Source organism: Pteropus medius, unplaced genomic scaffold (genome assembly GCF_902729225.1).
Source record: "Pteropus medius unplaced genomic scaffold, Ma_sr-lr_union100, whole genome shotgun sequence".
Lineage (NCBI taxonomy): Eukaryota > Metazoa > Chordata > Mammalia > Chiroptera > Pteropodidae > Pteropus > Pteropus medius.
This window is the reverse complement of record NW_024349803.1, coordinates 17,565,016-17,584,534: the sequence shown is the minus strand read 5'-3', so window position 1 is coordinate 17,584,534 and position 19,519 is coordinate 17,565,016. Positions and strand designations below refer to the sequence as shown.

At 39.6% G+C, this 19,519-nt stretch overlaps 1 protein-coding gene and 1 pseudogene across 1 annotated transcript in view; both read right to left on the bottom strand.

Moving 5' to 3' along the window:
* Positions 1-19,513, bottom strand: part of KIF15 (kinesin family member 15) — a 51,736-nt gene extending 32,223 nt beyond the window's left edge. Inside the window, exons 1-10 of the mRNA XM_039837491.1 lie at positions 19,359-19,513; positions 14,627-14,669; positions 13,937-14,120; positions 11,992-12,068; positions 7,974-8,011; positions 5,094-5,191; positions 3,797-3,976; positions 2,565-2,774; positions 676-801; positions 405-527 (exon numbers count right to left, since the gene is read on the bottom strand). Of these exons, the coding sequence (XP_039693425.1) occupies positions 405-527; positions 676-801; positions 2,565-2,774; positions 3,797-3,976; positions 5,094-5,191; positions 7,974-8,011; positions 11,992-12,068; positions 13,937-14,120; positions 14,627-14,669; positions 19,359-19,377 (1,098 nt within the window). The 5' untranslated portion in view covers positions 19,378-19,513. The remainder of the gene's footprint in view (positions 1-404; positions 528-675; positions 802-2,564; positions 2,775-3,796; positions 3,977-5,093; positions 5,192-7,973; positions 8,012-11,991; positions 12,069-13,936; positions 14,121-14,626; positions 14,670-19,358) is intronic.
* On the bottom strand, positions 12,636-12,754 carry LOC120582514 (uncharacterized; annotated as a pseudogene).
* Positions 19,514-19,519: the final 6 nt, after the last annotated feature.

The following is a 19,519-nucleotide window of genomic DNA, read 5'->3' as shown; positions in this document are numbered from 1 at the left end:
TTTCATGAGTTATAAGAAGCCATTTCTAGTTGCTTCTGATTTTTATGGCCAGCCTCATTACAAGGCACTCCTCAATATTCTGACATCACAGTCACATCAGTGACATCATAATTCTAATTGCCTCTGCAGTTCTCCACTCTCCAAAAACTTCTAATAAATTCCAAGAGATAGTCAGGAAGCTCTAGTGATTTTTCCTCCTCATATTACAAATACCCAACCCGAGGGTCATAATCCAATGAAATGAATGACTAAGCCTACACACTGGCCTACACAGGAAAGGAGGCAAAGTGGACCCCTGCACTCTAACCATGGTAAGATGATCAAGGGGTCTACCTCTGGAGTAAGGATGACCAATTTCTCCTTTGCGAGAGAGAGGAAATTAATCGTTGTACTCAGTATTTTACCTTATTTTTAATCAGCTTGGCTCTTTGAGCAAAATTCAGCGTTGACAGGGTTTCCCCGAAGCACCGTGGTCCAGGATGAACATTGGCGACTATGGCCGTTTTGGCGTTTCCACCGAGGGAATCCTGTTTAATGATACGAACAGAAGAACCCACAGATCTTTTCAAGCAAAGAAAACGTACACTCTGACCACCAAAGCTGAGAAATTGTCCACCCATTAGCCATCATGAGCATAACCAACAAAAGGCCCAGGAACCCAAGGATCTGCTTTACCCGGAGTAGGAAGGTAAGCTTGGAGTCCCGGTAGCAAACGTGTCTCTGTTTTCCATTGCCCACATCGACGAGTGCGGTGATCACTTGGCCCAGGCAGCTCAATGATCGGTTGATGTTACCTGCTTCCTACGGCATCGGGAGAAAAGAACAAAAATTTAGGTGCACTGGTTTCTGTTTAGCATTTTGTATTAAAATATACCTAGCAAGGTGACAATAGTGAATGGAAAGGCAAGTCAGAGACAGTATTAGTTAAGGATAACTACCTGTTCAGCAGATAGATGTCCTCAACTATCCCCTGACCTTTTCCTATTTGACACACACTGCAGTTTTAGTATTCAAAGGCAAATACAAAGTGACTTGAAGGAAAAATATCAATATCACCTCATGATTGCAATAGTTTTAAACTGACCTATAAAGATAAAAACTAGAAAAAACAGGAAAAAAGTTGTAATGCATTAGTAGGCATATTTTTCAATGCTTTTATGTTAAAATGTTTGCTATATTATAAGGGTGTGATAACTCATAACTCACTCCATGTCCCATAAAGCCACTGATGCATTTACTACAAAAGACTATTCAGTCTAATTCTGTATAGGATAATAAAACCCCTTTTAAAAAGTGGTTTGGGAGAAAAAAATGTTTAGGTTAAATATGTTAGACTGGATTTTTACTGTAGGTAGCATATGTCGGTAACTAAGTTTGCAGTGGTGGGAGCATAGAAAAAAAAGAGAAAGGGTCGAAATTATAAAGCAAGATGCACTGAGTTCAGAGCGGCCACCACCTGTTTTACCATCCAGTAAACCAGAAAGGCTGAGAGCACTGTCTGTGGAGCTGAACAACAAACTTCTGTTCGAATCTCAGCTCTACTCTTAGCTGTGTACCCTAGGAAAATTTACTTCAGTTTCTTTAAAATAGAAAGGATAATAGTACCTACTTCCCAGAGTTGTTGGAAAGGCTAAATGAGTAAATACATATAAAGCTTTTAGAATAGGCCCAGTGTATGTCTTATTATACACATATGCTATTTTTCTTTGCTACATGTCTTAATAGAAACACGAGCCTGAGATTGCCTCAGGAGGCTCAAATCCATATTTTTAATGCCAAAAGTAGACTCATCTCCACCATTTTCAACTGTTCGCCCCCAGCCCTCATTTATCCTACAGAACTCGCATATTTTATTGACAATTCACATTATAATACATACATACATACATACATACATGCATGCATACTGGCAGTACATATTATAGAGAACCTCTGGCCCCACTGTCAATACCTTAGCCTAAGGCTAGGTCCTTAACCCTCAGCCCTGAAATACTAAACAGCACAACCGGTCTCCTTTCTCTTTCGGCTCTCCCCTCATGAATCTGGCAGTGGTGGGCCAGATGGCTAAGGTCTTATAAAACAGGCTTTCTGCACAGAAAAACAAAACTTTTGTTTCCCAGTGTTTGGAGAGTTGAGAGTAAACTTGGCCTGGCACTCCTGGTCCTCAACGATCTAGGCCTACTTATGCCAAATGCCATACTCGCTTTGCAACCACAATAACTCTTAAGAAGCCTCCCTGCCAGGCACATATTCCCTGTTCCTCTCTCCCTACCCAAATCCTGGTTCCCCATGCTTCTCCTGAGCAGTCCATGTCACTCCCTCTCCTCTGTCCCCTGCTGCCACCTGTACTGTCTGGAATGAATTCAAAGACTCTTGCTATTTGAGAACAGACTTGTCCTATCCCATGTATATTTACTATCTCTACTCAACAACAAAAATTTCTACACCTTTTGGATGGAAGACATTTCTTATTCCTTTGTAACGCTCACAACACTTAGCTTGGTATTGACTTCTACTAAGAATTCATACACAAGTTCAAGTGAAGGTCACAAGTCCATCCTTACCTTCAACCTCATCCCTTCTGCATGGGTGTCTTTTTGCCGTTCTGATCCTGCTAAGTCCACCAAATTGAGCAGAGAGGTCCGTATGTTCACAGTCTCGTTGCTTTTCTCCATTGACTCTATTGTAATTGTAAAGACTGCGTGAGACCTAGAGGACTCTCTATTCATTGATGTCGATGCCACACGCCTGTTTCTCCATCCTCCAGACAACACCTGGCAAAAGGAAAATGTATCATCACAACTTCTAAGTGGCCACGACAGCCACTAACATCAGTTGGAAATGTGTAAACAGTAGCGAGAAAAAATACTGGTCCATTGAGGAATAAACTCCAAGTATTTTCCTTTTTCTTTCCTTTTTGTCCCCTCTCCACATTATGAAAAGAGAACAAACAGGAAATCAGAAGACATAGGATCTAGAACTGGTTTTGCCATCTTCCGTTGGTGTTAACTTAGTACAAATCACAAAATCTCTCCAAACCCTTTCTTCACCTAGACAATAAGAAAGCTAAACAAGATAAATCTCAAATAACCTTCAAGCTCTAAGTTTTATTAGCGCTTTCGGTCTATAAAGTATTTGTTCTCCGTCCCTATTCCCGATGGCAAGCAGGGTAGGTGAAGGTTCAGACTACAGGCTCTGGAATCAGTTGAACCTTTTCAAGCTCAGTGCCATAGTTGTAAAATAGGGATACAGGTACCTACCCCACAGGGCAGAACATCTCAAACTGTAGTATGCTACTAATCACCTAGGGATCTTATTAAAATTCGGATTCTGACTCAGGAGGTGTTAGGTAGGGCCTGAGATTCACATTTGGAACAGGCTCCCAAGTGATACAGTCTGAGAACTATATTTCTGAGTAGCAAGGTCATAATATGTACAGTTGGTTTAAATGGCAGAGATCCCAGGAGCTCCTCAAAGGGGCAGCTCCCAGGAGGAACCACTAAAGAAATATGAACACTATGAACTGTCCCCCGGGACCTCCAGAGTGGTTTTTAGGAATGCCTGATTAGAATGAGCAGCACTAAGATACTGCAAAACCCAGAGGCTCAGTTCTATCTTAACTAAGGGGAGAGCTATAAAACACTGTCATATTCTTTATTCTTTCCTTCCCATAAACATTCTGGGTTATGCCTTTACAAAATATTTTTAGCAGCTCAATTCTTGCTTTGGTTGAGATTGAGGTGCTTTTCACAGCATGTCATGGTGTCTGAGGATCAAAATACTCAAGGTAGGACACCTGATAGGCCTCAGCAGCTGAGGTCACCACTTGCTCCGCCGCACCAACAACAAAGACGCCCTTCTTGATGTGCTCCCTTAGGTACAGTCCAGCCGATGCAGAGTCCAGTAGATCATAGATCTGCTCATTGTAGATCTCAATAAACGAACACTTACAAAGGAAGCTCTTTCCAGCTCCAGCCTGCAAAAGAGAAGCCTCGTTTAGATATATTATTTTCATATATTCATTCTTATCTTTATGAGCATTAATCTTTCACTTGCTTCACAAGTGTAAATTTCCTACAATATTATCCTTTACACCATGCAAGATACGTAAAGTCAGTTAAAAAATCTAGATAACTAATTTCAACACATCATTATATTTTAAAGCCGCATCACTGTGGTCCCAGGAGCCCTAAAGTTTCCAGAGGTGCTGAGAACTAGGCCAGGAAGATGGGAACTGGGTAGTCTGGATGGACGATTCCATTTTTATCCATCTTATACATTGAACTTCCTCATAAAGTTTTACTTGAAGCAAGTGTTAATATTCTTTAAAAGACTGAAAATTTATTTTAAAAGCCTCTCTATAGAATTTTTAACCACAGAAATGCAAGGCAGTAAACATGTCCCTGGCATGCAACAGGCATGTCTAACTGCAGTGGTTAGGGGTAGTTTCCGCAAAGGAGTAAATGGTAAACCAATGTTATGTATCGGTGTCCATGGTACGCATGTACTAGAACACAGAACACAAATGGCTCTTAAGCCTGGAATTTCCCAAACTACAGAAGCATAATCTTGAGAATAGCCCAATCTGGGAGCCGATGGAAGAGGGAAGCCCCACATCCCAGGGATGACGGAGCCACACCACCTGTGGAGCAAGATCACAGCCAGGTGGCAGCAGGTGCTGCTAAGGAGATAACGATGGGCCTGTCACTACTGGACGTCATGAGGGTCTAATCAACTCGCAGTCAACCGTGAGCCGAGGTCCAGGTTGCTGATGGAGCTCAGAGAATCTGTGTTCCTCAGTTAAGATTTTGTTTACACTTTCTCTCTTGCAAAATCTGAAAGCCTAAGAAGCACTATATTCTTTCTTTTAAACCAGCAATCTGAGTTCACAGATGATGCATCTTTTACAAACTAAGAACTTTTAGAAAACAAAAACTCAGAATCTTTAATTTTAAGAACTGAGGTTTTTTTATGCCACACTAGCCTATCCACATTGTAAAGTACAAGCCTCCATGTACCATGACCTAATTAGTAGCTAGCTACTCAAAACTAGATATTTAACAGAATTGCTTTATTTTGAAAGTAAGTTTTACCTTATCTTTTTCACGATCAATTAAGGAAAACAAATATTCAAAACTTCGTGGGATTACTCCTCTCAGGTTATGAGAAAAATTATCAGATTCAGATGGTCCTAAAAAATGTAAAATATATAGCTGTTCATTTTTGTTCTTAATACAGGAGTCTTTCAAAATGGCAACACTGAAAGGCAATTTATATAGAAATAAGTTGACACATTATATAATCAGTTTCCTATGTGTGCCCCCAGACAAGTTTTGGTCTGTGAGAGATCATATAATAGAACCTGCCTATCAACAGGACTGAAGACCTACAATAGCCACTGACCAACTTTAAAAAGTAGTTGCTGTTTAATAAATTAAAAAATCCATCTAGGTACCAAGCTTGAAAATTTTCTTCCTGCCATGTACCAACACTAGCAGAAATATCAAACAATTGTACTTTACTTGTTTATAATATTTGGTCTTATGGATCTGTACAAAATGGCCATGTGGCCATAGGCTAATTACTTATTCTGAGTTCCTAACTGTAAAATGGGGATAATATGGTAATAACTACCTCACAGATTACTATTAAAGATTAGCATTACCTAGTATTATTTAAATTGGGCAATAAAAGCCGAGTAGGTAAGAAATATACTGTAGGAATATTTCAAAAGATTTCTACAGAGATAGAAAAATGCAGAGTTGTACTACCTCTATTTTGTTAACATTAGGGAAAGAAGGAGAGGTGAGTGAATATGTAAACAGCAGGACTTTATGGAATACTAATTCAAGCTATGATATAGATATAGATATAGATATAGATATAGATATAGATATAGATAAGCCAGAAAAAAATATAGCTAGAAAATATCTATAAGTTACTATAAATATCATTTTAATATGCCTTAGCAACCAAAGGAACTAACGAAAGGCTGGTGTATGCAATAAATGCACAGAAAAAAATTTTTTAATATTATCATTGTCTCGATGCGCTACACATGGAATATTTAAATAGTCTTTGCAAATTATACCTTAAATATATACATATATAATAGAGAAAGAAAATGTAAGTAAATGAACAAAGAGGACAAATAATATTAGAGTATGCAGATAATTTTATAACATTTTCCTGTGAAATAATACACAAAGATGGTCAGCACATTCTTTAGCTCCCTTCACCATCCCTCGCCTACTCCACTGCCTTAACTGCTAACCCTGCGTCCCCCTGATCCTTCCTAATCCTTTAGTTCCTCCTACAGTCTTTATCTCATTCAGCTGCTTGAAGTAATCCTTTAAATTATACTTTACATCACATAATTCTTTATCAAACCAAAAACCAAAGCCTTCCTTCCAATGACTGACTGTACATCACACTCATAACAAAATTCAAAATCCTTACTAGGTCCTACATGACTTGGCCTCAGGCGACAGCTCCAACTCCCCTTCCTATTGGCCTCTTATTCTGGAAAACTCCACTCGAGTCCTGTGAGTGTTCTTGCTGTTCCTCATACACTCCTGCGCATGCTCCCACCTCAAAGCCCATGCATTGAGTCCCTCTGCCTGGAAGATTCTTTTCCTGGTTAGTTCATGGTTCAGTCTCATTCTACTTAATAATTCTATTCAAATATCACCTCCTGAGAAGCCTTTCCTGACCACCCACCTCCCTTGTTCTTTTCCATCCTTTTTTTTTTTTCCTTCATAGCACTTATTACCTCTGGCCTAATTACTAGACATTTATTTACCTGTAATGGTACATCCCTCCTGAGAATATAAGCTCTACAAGAGCCCAGACACTACCCTGTATTCAAGTAGCGCACCAGAGCCTTAAAGAAAGCCTGGCGTAAGTCTCAACTGTTATAATGTTATAACCTCAGCAAGGGGAAGACCTTTCTTACTACAATTTACAATTCAGAAACTATTTTTAAAAACCCTGAAATGTAACCACATAAAAGAAAAAAACTTTAGCATAGTTAAAAACCATATAAGTCAAAAGACAAATTAAAAACCCAGAGAAAAATCTGTAATCTATATCATAGACAAAGTGCTAATATCTCTCTACTTTATAACGAATTCCTACAAAAGAGTAAAAAAACAAGACAAGCTAGCTTTTTAAGTAGGAAAAAAGCTTGAATGGGCATTTTCCAGAGAAGCTCTTCAAATGTCCAAAAAGCATACAAAATCTGCTCAGTTGTCGATAGACATCAGGGAAGTGGAAACAAACACACAATGAGATAATACTATACACCCTCCAGAATGGCTAAAATTTCAAAAACTAACAGTGTCGAAAGTGGCCAAGGATGGTGGAGCAACTGAAACTTCCATATCTCACTTTGGAAAACTGTTTGGCAGTATTTACTAAAGCTGAATATACATAGACTATGATCCAGCAATTCTACTCCTAGGTTTATATCCAACAGAAAAACAGAAACGACTTTAAAAAATACATACGAGAAAAATTGTTCACAACAGCATTATTCATATGGCCCAAAATGGAAATAATGCAAATATCTATTGACAGTAGAATGGAAAATTATGGCGTATTCATACAATAATATTTTATACAGCGACGGAAATAAACTACTACTACATGCAACAACATAGGGAATCTTAGGAATTTAATGCCAAGAGAAAAAAGTCAGACCTAAAGGAGCATATACAGTAAAATTTCATTTGTAAAAGTTCAAAAACAAGTAAAACTAATGATGATAAAGTCAGAGTAATACATACTTCAGGAAATGAGAGCGGGAATGGTTGCTGACTAAGAACTGGATCTGGGTAGTGGTTATACAAGTATGCAACTATATAAAAATTACTACATGCAATTCAAAGACTGTTCATTCAGCACCTTAAATGTCCTAGGTGCTGTCATCAACAGAGATAAAGCCAGCAAATGTTAATCTTTAATTTACTTACCCATCATAGTAAATGTTTTTCCTGAGCCAGTCTGCCCACTGTAAAAGAAATGTTTTATATATTATTTGTACACATAAAATTTAGAAGACTACCCTTCTACTCTAATATGGTCTATTAGTGTATAAATTTTCCCCACAAAGAGTTTATTGTCTTTCTTTTTTTGAATTACATTAGGCAAAAAGTGAATGATCCATTTTCTTTCTCTCCTATTCTACTACTAATTAGCTAACTACTGCTAATTGCCTGATAAATGCTTCCGGATTATACTAACACAAGCACCAGAGTTTTCATTTAATTTTTATTTACAGCATTGAAATGACGCTCTTAATACTGCTCTGTAACCTGTTTTTCATGTTTTGCTTCAGATATTTTCCTAAGTCAGAAGAGATCTACTTCTTTATTTTGTTTGCTGCACTGTTACTCTTCAATGTATCATAATTTAACCAGAACGAACTGGACTTTTTCTTCCAATTTTTGCTATTCTAAATAATGCAGCAATTCCTTTCCTAAATTCTCCCTTTAAAAGATACTAAAATGTCTTCCTTTAAAAATAAAGCAACTTAAAAAACCTTTACACTCTAGGCTTAATTTTTGTGTGTAATGTCCTATCTGCTCAGTTATCCTGAGAAACAAGAGTAACAAAAAACTAAAAATAAAAAAAGTTTATGTTAAAGATAGATGTCAGTTAGGGTGTCAAATGTCTTTAGCTTGCTTTCATAACAAAATATAAAATTTGAATTTACTTTTTGGTTAAGTACTCCCAAAGCAAGAAAACAGTGTGGTCCAGTTGTTTACCTTTCTTGTGCAGGCAGAGGAAAAAAGTTCTTTGGTAACTCGGAATGAGAAATGGATAGTATTGAGTCCCATACTTGAGAATAAAGGGAACACTATTAACAATTACTCTAGAATTGGGAGGGTCTCAGGTAAACCAGAAAGCATGCTCACCCAACTAAGAAGTCAAACACTCATTTCTCTCCAAATGTTTCTCATTTCTACCCTCAACTACCCAAAGCAATTTTCATTAGTTATTAATAAACATGCCACAAATTAAACATTATAATTGGTGCACCTACAGGGTCCCCAAAGAAAACTGTTCTAGAGATTTATAATCTCTGGCAATCGTGTCTCTTATTTCACATTTATTTTTGAACTTTACCATTCAAAATATTCTGTGAAAACAAAAATCTTTTTTTCTCTTGAGAAAAGTTATCTGCCTCATCACAGAGAACATTTAGTTCTGCTGTACGAAACTGAATAAAAATTACCATAAAAGGCGAAGGTAAATTTTCATGGAAAAATGTATTTACAATATTTAAACTTCTTAATGTATTTTTTATTTTCTTGTGTTTTGAGCAACTTATGGCTGAACCAAGGATACACACAAAAAAACCATCAGCTGCTCAAAATGAATGACATAATTCACTACATCCTATTAAAAATCTCTAGTTAGAAATAAAATTTAAAAGTCTATTGCTAGGAATAGGCAGAAAAGGATAAGGGGATTAAGAAGTACAAACTTCCAGTTATAAAATAAGTCAAGAAGATGCAATGTACAGCATATAGAATACAGTCAATAACATTGGTCACAATAAGTCTAGTAACCATCTGTTACTGTTACTAGACTTATTGTGACCAATTCATAAGATATATAAATGTCGAATCACTGTTGTACACCTGAAACTAATATATAGTATGCCAACTATAATTAATAAGAAATTTTAAAAAGAAATTTTAATTTTCAAAAAGTCTATTGTTAGAAAGAAAAAAATAATTACACTACAAATTATATTCCTATTCATGAGACAACTCTGAAATGATACTAAAATTCACCTTGTAGTACTGCCAAAGTTGTCTCAATGCTTTCTGGATCTCCAGCTTATATCCCAGTATTAAATTCCTAGCAATATTAAGGCTGCCAACATTTAGACACTCGGGATCATCACTCACTTTAAATATACATTTGGAAGACAGTTTGGCAGTTTCTCGTAAAGTTAATCATACAGCCCAGCAATTACATTCCTAGTATTTACTCAAATGATTTGAAAACTTATGCTCACGTAAAAAAACAATATTCGAATGTTTGAAGCAACTTTATTTATAATCACTAAAAACTGGAAGCAACCAAGATATCCTTTGCAGGGAAACAAATAAACAAATTGTGGTATGTCTATACAATAAAATACTGTTTGGAAAAGAAAAAAAAAAAGAATATGCTAGTGATGCACGCAACAACATAGATGAATCCTAAATGTATTTTACTAAGAAAAAAAAAGCAAGATCCAAAAGGCTACATATTGTTTGATTCCATTCACATGACACTCTGGAAAGGCAAAGCTACAGGAATGGAAACTGTATTAGCACACCCTGACAATCCGGTTGAGGGGAGGGGCGTGGCTGACTACAAAAAGAACAGTGGGCATCGTTCTCTTCAGTACTGGGGTGGTAAATACATGGCTCTCTGCATTTGTCAAAACACTACACACCTGTACATTTTAAAGGGCGCACTCTAAAGCAGGCAAACTCAACAAACAAGCAAAACACACCAAGCAGGGTGTCAAAGACCCCAGGAAAGAAGGCTTCCTGCTGATTACAAGAACAGGACACAAATGAACTGAAGAGGGAGGGTAGAAAAGGAGCTAACCTAAGTGACTTTAGAAAATGAGGTTTTGACTGGAAACTGTTAAGGCTTAAAAAAAATAAAAAGATCTGTACATAAACACTGTACTTCATCAATTTGTATATCAAAGGGATATAGGCTAACCATTCTGAAGCTGCTTTACATGTGCACTGGGGTTAAACAAATAAATAAATGGATGACAGAAGGTGGGAGCCAGGTTTGTCAGCAAGGAAAGTTGCAGATAAACAAGACAGAAAGGCTAGAATGAACCCATGTGAATTATAAACCCTTGGATTAGAGTCAGAGACAACAGTATGAACTCTTGTTTAGCTTAATATATATACAAATGGATAGATACAGAAACAATTATAGATCCGTCTGTATACATGACTTAGTATATATACACATATTACTCAGCTGTCTGAGGCAGCCTAAAAGCAATGATACTCCAGTAGCAACAAACACACCTAGTGCCCAGATATTGAATCCTAAATACCATTCTCCAATAAAAGTAAACAGGGCTCTTTGGCAAAATGGCTGATTTTAGGCCTAGGACAGTAAAATACAAAATGAGCCAGAAGCATCTTGTAGCATCATAAAGTAAGGAAGTGCTCAAAAAAAAAAAAAAAAGATGCGACATATCAATGGGACACAGAAACCAACCTCAGATAGATCCCAATGGCCAAGACAGAACAATATGAGCAACAAGATAAATATAAGGTAGTATTAGATTATAACCTAAGGTATAAATACACAAGTCCATGCCATATATATAAATAAATGGGGGAGAAAAGACAGATCCTCCTTACAGATTCCAAGTACAGTAATCCTCACTTAATGTTGTCAACGGGTTCTTCGACTTCAAGCAAAACTAAGGATAACAAAACCGATTTTGCCACAGGGTAATCAATATGAACAAGAGTTATGTCCGAGAACCTGCTGCAATATAAGCAGATAATTCTTCTCCAGGAGGTGAAGTTAAATCCCTGCCACCTTGATTATCCAGGTGGGACCAATACAATTACATGAGTCCTTAAAATTAGAGAAGCCGTCCCAGCTCTAGGCAGAGGGCATGTGACTAAGGAAGGGGACAGAGTTGCACGTTGTTTGCTTAGAAGGCAGAGAAAGGGGGCTGATGGCCAGGTAATTTGGTGGCCTGTAATGCGAAGCTGAAAAAGGCAAGGAAACAGATTCCCCACTAGAGCTTCCAGGATGGTACGCAGCCCTGCGCACACCTTGATTTCAGCTCAGTGAGACCATGTCAGACATCTGTCTGACAGAAAGATGTAAAACAATAAATTCGTTGTCACCAGTTTGTGGTAACCTGTTACATCAGCCATAGGAAATGAATAGAAGCACTTAACGTCGTACCCTGACGTAGGGACACAGTCAACAACTTACTACGCAAAGATGGTGCCATTGTAACCACTCATGCAGGATTCCACGATGCCTCTGGCCACAGTGGAGAACACAGACTCCTACAAACGGAAGTGCCAAATACGTTAGCACTTCATGAAAATGAAAACATTTTTCTTAAACACATTCTAAAATAAAAATAAAAATTGTGTGCTTAGATTTTTTTAACACTGTGATAACATGGAAATTATTTTATTTTAAAAAGGCTAAAACATCTAAGATGACAAAACTTTAAACATATTTATGTCAATTAATTTCCTATACAATTATAGGTTTAAGGCTCAGATCTAGACAGTACATAGAATTTTGTTTTGCATATTACATGTAAATATTATACTGGTATTAGCATAAAAAATATAATCTTACATGTTCTTCAGTGCTTTTCTCACAAGCATGTACTAAATAACCAATATCTGGTTTCTATTTTCATTTTTACACATGAGTAGATGCAATTTATCAACAATGCAAGAATTCCTAGACCTACACTGTCTAATACAGTGGCCACGAGCCTCATGTAACAATTTGGCACCTGAAATGTGACTACTCCAACTTGAGATGTGTTGTAAAATACACACCAAATTTGGAAGACTGAGCATGAAAAAAAAAATCTCATTATTTTTTTTTTTAAACATCTACAACACCTGTTCTTCCTAGGTGATCTCCCATCCAAGTACTAACCAGGCCCGACCCTGCTTAGCTTCCAAAATCTGACAAGATTGGGCTTGTTCAGGGTGGCATGGCCGTAGACTCATTATGTTGATTACATGTTGAAAGGATATAATGAATTAAATAAGATACAAAATTAAAATTAATTATACCTGTTTCTAGAAAATTTTAAATTATATATGTGGCTCACTTTATATTTCCATTGTCCAGCCATGCCCTAGATGAAAAGAGAAAATATCTAAAATCTAAATGTCTCACCAAAAACATTCATGTGTATAAGGTAATCAAGATCTGTGATGTCCAATATAGTAGCCATTATGTGGCTATTTAAATTTAAATTAATTAAAAATAACTAAAATTTAAAAGTCAGGTCTTTAGGTACACTAGCCACATTTCAAGTGCTCAATAGCCACATGTGGCTAGTGCATCTGAGAAACTGAATTCTAAATTTTATTTATTCTTAGTTAATCAAACTTAAATCGCCACATGTGGCCAGAGGCTACAATGGACAGCACAAATATAGAACACTTCCATCGCTGCAAAGTTCTTCTGGATAGTGCTGACTAGACCTTAACTAAATTGTCCTTAATTTGAAAAACAGTTATTGACATCATAGTAATCTTAAATCTATTACCCCTTATAGACTGAATATTTGTGTCCCCCGCCCCCCCGCCCCAGCCCCAAACTCATTTGTGGTGCTATCTGGAGATGGGGCCTTTGGGAGGTTATTAGGTCTCTGTCTCTGCCTTACTCTCCCATTCCCCACCCTCTCCGTCCCTTCATCTCTCCACCAGTGAGGACACAGTGAGAAGGCACATGTCTACAAGGCAGGAAGCGAGTTCTCACCAGACACTGGCTCTCCTGGCCTTGTTATCTTAGACCTCCCAACCTCCAAGAACTGCGAAAAATCAATATTTTTTATTCTAGCCACCCAATCTCTGATATTTTCGTTATAGGTGCCAGAACTAAGACAGTCTCCTTAAACTAGCCAGTTCAATTGTACTTATCGATCGTCTAAGTGGCTCTGACACGTACACCTTCACTAACTTCCAACACTGGATGGAGAGGGCCAGTAAAGCAGGCTTGTCATTCTGGTACAAAGTTTAATGAAGGAAGAAATATTATTTAATAAAATTAAATTTAATATGTGTGTGGAATGTTTGAGCTTTCTTATCTGAAATCAGAGACCAGAAATGAAATCCTTACAAATAACAGAATCTCACATGCTACAAATGTAAAGTTAAGTTCTCAAAATTACCATTACCTGCGTGGTGTCCATGCCTGCAACATGGTCAAACGTGAAGGTCTTGGGCTCAGGGCTGGAGTGCAACCGGAGAGTCGTGGATGAGAGCACAGATAAGCATAAGTTTTGCTCTCCATCAACTGATCCAGAACCCTCTGTAGGGGGACGAATCCGCACAAAAACTTTGATGGCATCACCTTCATGACTAAAGACAAAAAAATGTAGCAGCTAAGTTTACTGGAGAAAAGAAAACTAAAAAAGGATGAGTCTCATACTGCCTCTAATGTTTCTGTACTGAGAGTTTCCTCAGCAAAGCCCAAAATCTACCCTCTTCCATCTACCGCTTCTAAAAGAGGCCTGGTGGCCCTCAGCCTCCACTGATGTGCTTCAGGACAGTCACCTACACGAGCCTTTACTGGAAATCAACTCAAAGGGAGTTGATTCCAAGCAGCTCTAAGCACTGCTTGTCTCTGATTTCCCTCTTCACAGCAAAAACAAATGGGCCATCCCAAGGGAGAATTATGCTATTGATCCCATCTTTTAGGCTGGAAGGTGATGGGGCAGGGAGTGGGGAGATGTGATTTTTCCAGATTTCCAGGTAGCAAAGGACCAAGCTTAATGCTGAAATAAGTTCCCCTTGTTCCAAGTATTCCTTACAATGCTAAATGTTATTTTAGGAAAACTACATCCCTAACGAGGTTTTTTCCTTACCTTGGTTGGTTAGACTGACAATTTGTCACACTGCGTAACTCAGCTAGAAAAAAGATAAGAAGCCATTAGAGGTGTTTGCAAGTGCAGTATAAAACTCCTCTTCTTATTTTACGCCCTTTTCAGTTGCTGCCACTCTTCACTCTCCTCAGCTCCCTGAGCTCTTGACAGCAGGTGCTCCAGGGCCCGGGCCTTGATCTTCCTCTCTGTCCTACCCATATCCAGTCCACTGGCGATGATGTTAAATCTCATGGTTTTAAATGTTACATACATGCAGAGGATTCCTAAATTTAAACCTCAGCCCCAGACTCTTACATCTAATTACCTACTTGACGTTTCCTGTTGGCTGTCCAATAGGCAACAGCTCAAATTTAACCTGTCTAACTGAGCTCCTGATCACCACCCTCGCATGCTTCTCCAATGCAAGTAATGACAACTCCATCAGGTTCTCGTGCTGCTGAGAGGTGGCGGCTCCCTTCTTCCACTCAGGCCCCATTCAGGGAACGAGGCTCTACCTTGGACACAGGTGCTGAGGACACTGAGGCCCTAACCACCTTGTCCTGGCTCGTGAGGCAGTGGTTCCTCACTAGGAGTGGCAAGTCAAGAGGACTCTAGGCTGCTACACACATGCTGCTCCAACAAACACTTAGCAAACAGAGCAGAGGTGTCTGAGAGAAGACTGTCCTTGTCCCCAGCTCCAGAGTCTGGGCTCAGACATTTTGCCTAAGTGGGAAGAGACGCTATAAAACTGATAGTTCCTCCGAAGGAGCTGACTCCACTTACAATAGAGCATGGAGAACAGAGCAAGCCTAACTGCAGTCTCAAGGACAGTGAAGCTTGTGGTGAATGGCAATTAGGAGTTTCAAGATACAAGCTAAAATGTAGGCCTGTCTGGGGAAGGGGGCAGCAGATTTACTGAGGTCAGAACAAACATCAAACACAGATCTCAAACACTATTCCTTCAAAGGAGCCAGAATTAAATTGGATTAGTTTGTAAGGCACTGTCCTACCATATGGCAATCAGCTGGTATTCCTGGAGTTAAACAAGTGAGTGTGGTCAGGGAAAGAGAAAAGAATCCCCAAACCACTGTCATCCAGGGTGACTTTGGGCATACCTAAAGCTGTGCTGCTCTGAGGAGCAGCATCAGAGGCCTCTCATTGTGGGAAGGGGAAGGGAAAAGACTTCACTAAAACAATCCAGCCAGTGGCTAAACGAATAAACAAGCAAATAACAAACCCCAGAGGGTAGGAAGACCAGTCCCCAGAGTTGCTTAACATACTTATTATCTAAGATGTCAAGTTGCCAACAAAAAACTTACAAGCCATTCAAAGAAGCATGTCCCGTAATAACGGTAATAACAGAGCCAGGATTTGAGTTGCGAGGCAGGACAGTGGCAGAGAAAGATGACGCTACCGTGGGTTGCAGTTACAGCCTTTCTTTACGCTAACGGGACCGGTTTTAATCTTCTTTCTACTTTTTATGCTTCCTCAGATACAGACTTTTTAAATCCTGAAATAAAACTGAATTGATGAGAGTAAGGCTTTTCTTACCATTACTGTCTGGAACTAAAGGACTAGTTTATTTCAAACCAACCCTCTTGCCAGAAAGCAACTAGAAAAGCAGAAAAAAACTATAGTAAACATCTACCTGAAGGCACTGGGGACCTGCCAAAGAAGGTCTTACGGAGCCAAAATCCAAGAGAGGACAGAAGCCCAAAGCCCAGAGGTGTGAACACAGCACTGGAGGCGGTTTTTTCCCTAGAAGAGATCGCAGGTTCTGAAAGCTGCAGCCAACAGGCTAAAATTTTAAGCAGTTTTTAACAGACTCACAGATTAGAGGAACAAAATCAGAGTTCAGAGCCCTGATAAACGTCCCACGCTGTCAAAACAGAGACTGAAAGGCCACAACCTAGGTGTAAATATGACCAAAAATAGACCCAGAATTCTACTTCTGGCCATAATGGAGTGACAGAGACTGAATTAACTCTCTTATTTTAAGTAACTGCAAAACTGGGCAAAATATATGCAGTAAGTTTTCAGACAATGGACAACAAACAGAACAATCAAGTGAATCTGACAGAAGGAAAACAACGAGTGAGCCCTTCGACTGCCCCGGCCTGACTGCCTGGCCTCCCAAGTCTTCTCTGCAGGGAGGGGAGTCCGGATGCGAACCTGGTGGTCTCACTGAGTTGAGCAGTAGCTGAGAGTCTGGAGAAGCCAGAGCAGCTAGAATTGGTAGGGAAAAAAATCAAAGAAGAGAGGTTCACAGAGAGCTAGTGATTGGATGAATACTGATCTCTACAGGTGTACAACTTTTCTGTAAATCTAAAATGATTCCAAAATGAAATGTTTACCAAAAGCGGCAGCAGCAATAGCAGCAGCGGCAGCAGAGGTCATATGCCAACAGTGCGATAAAAGGAAATAAAAACTACAGGGAGGTAAATAGTTCTGGCATTATTCAGAACCGAGGCCTGAGGACATGTTGTCAGTGAGAAGTGCTAGGACTTGAACGCAGATATTCTGGGGCTCCTCCTCTTAACCACCTCCTTATGCTGCAGCTTAATCAAAGGTTAGATAAAGGGAGTATGAAAATTTCCTGTGTGGCCGCCATAGTAAGTTGACATTACAGGGAGTCCTTTGTAGGCATTCACTGTAAAATTCTTTCAACTTTGAGGTCCTCAATGTGTCCGCCTTAAAATATGTTGAACAGTCACAGCAGCTTTATTGACAATAGCTCCTCTAGAAACCCAAAAGTCCATCGATAGAACAAATCGTGGTATACTGACAGAATGGAACACTGAACAACTAAAAAGAATCGACTGCTGCTACGTACAACAGATAAACAATGCTCTCAGACATAATATTCAGTAAAAGAAGCCAGAATAAAAACAAATACTGTATGACTTACACGAGGTTCAAGAATAGGTAAAACTAATCGACGGTGATAGAAATCAGAGCAATGGTTGGGGGCGGGGTTGTTATTAACCAGGAAGGGTGCCAAGGAACTTCCTGGGGACCAGGAACGGTTCTATTTCTTCATCTGGGTGGTGGTACGAGAGTCTGTTTACATGTAAAAATTCATTGAGCAGCCGTCTTAAGATTTGTGTATGTTACCGTATGTAAGTTATACCTCAACGAAACAATAAATTTTTAAAAGAATCTTTCTGCTTTAAAAAAGACCATAAGATGTTTTATTCTACAGTCCAGATAAATACCTATGGTGCATGTGACCAAATATGATTAAGTTCAGAAAGGAAATCTTAAACTCAAATTCATTAATTTCAATTTCACATTCTCATTTCTCTAACTTCAGTCGGCAACCTGTGGTGTCCATGGTATCCCAAGAAAGAACCTTCATGGGCACGAAAGTAAAAGCTGCAGAGAGCACTGCATGGGCTCTCTCCTCCCGTGTGCCCACTTCATGCTCCAGGTTTATGGACTGCTGAGAATGCAAGGGCACTTACCTGGGATGTCATCAACCTGAACTTCACTAAGAAACTTAAAAGAGTAGGAGAGTTCCCCATGGAAATCACTGCCATCACAAAGGGGAGCTGTGAATAATATCCTTGCTTCCCTCACTTCCAGAATGATGGATATGGACAGAGCAGAGTTCTTTAACAGACAGGCACGAACTACACCACTTTGCTCCAATCATTTCACTGGCATCGATTCTCTTGCTTGAGGCCGGCTTTGCTGAACAAATACTGTGATTGTGCAGAAAGCACGATGAACATTTTGGTCCAATTATGTACCAATTTGTGTGCTAATTAATATTCTGAATACTGGAAATGGTGGAAGAAAAGGAATATTTTAGGTGGAAAAGAGCATAAGAAGGTGTTCGGGTAAGGTTATGATTGATGGAAAAGGTCAATGAAACAAACATCAAAAGTGAATTAATATTGACAGCTAGAAGCATTGATGTTGCTGGAAGGCTCAAACACCCAAAGTTCACAATTTCCTCCATGTTTTAACATAAGCCTCTCCTCATTACAACTCATAACATTCACTGAGATCCATCAGATCAGCTCAAAATCAACTTTAAAAAACAAGACTTCTTAATGTGTTATGCAATGTAAGACGTGGGGTACGTAGAACAACAAAGGACCAAGAAATTAGTGAAAATTAAAGGGTTTATCAAAAGCAAAAATGACAGCGCTCCTCTCCACGAAAAAAGGAAGAAACTGGAGGGGTCTCCTTGAGAAAATAGGGGTTGTGAGAATAAAAAATCGCTGTAAAACTGCACTTTAAAAGTCCCTTGTCTAAGAGTCTATATCGGGCCCTCCAAAGAGAAAGACCTGCTTGGAACATGGATAAGTTCTCCCCTTCAGGAAGGTCAGTAATGTGGAAATACGCAGAAGGTGGTGAGAGCCAGGGCCAACCCTCGGACAAAGGTTCCGAGAGAGGAAAGAGGCCAGCTACGGTACCGCAGGACCGAGAACGCGAGGGAAGACAGAGCCAAACTCCTGGGTGAGGGTTCTCTTTTCCATGTCACTGCTCAGCCCAAGCGACTAAAACTGTGCGGAGCTCGTAGCGTGCGCCCAATACACAGAAGGAAAGGAAAAGTCCATCAGTGTCTTTGAGAGTCAGAGAGAGTCCAGACGCCCCCCGCCCCTCTCAGTCCGCCTCCACCATTCACGGCCACCCGGGAGCCCTGCGGGCGGCTGGGGGCGACCAACCTTCCACAGGTGCATCTGGGGGCGGGGACGAGGTCGCGAAGCCCGGACTCCATACTTACTTTTGGAGCCGGGCGCCATGGCGCCGTCACGCCTGAATCCGGAGACCAAAGCAGCAGATGCCTTCACCTCCAGCCGCGCTGCGCGCCGGGATCCCGCCCGCTCAAAATGGCCGTGAATTTGAATTTGGCGCCCGAGTAAGACGTTGACGCCAGCACGGAGG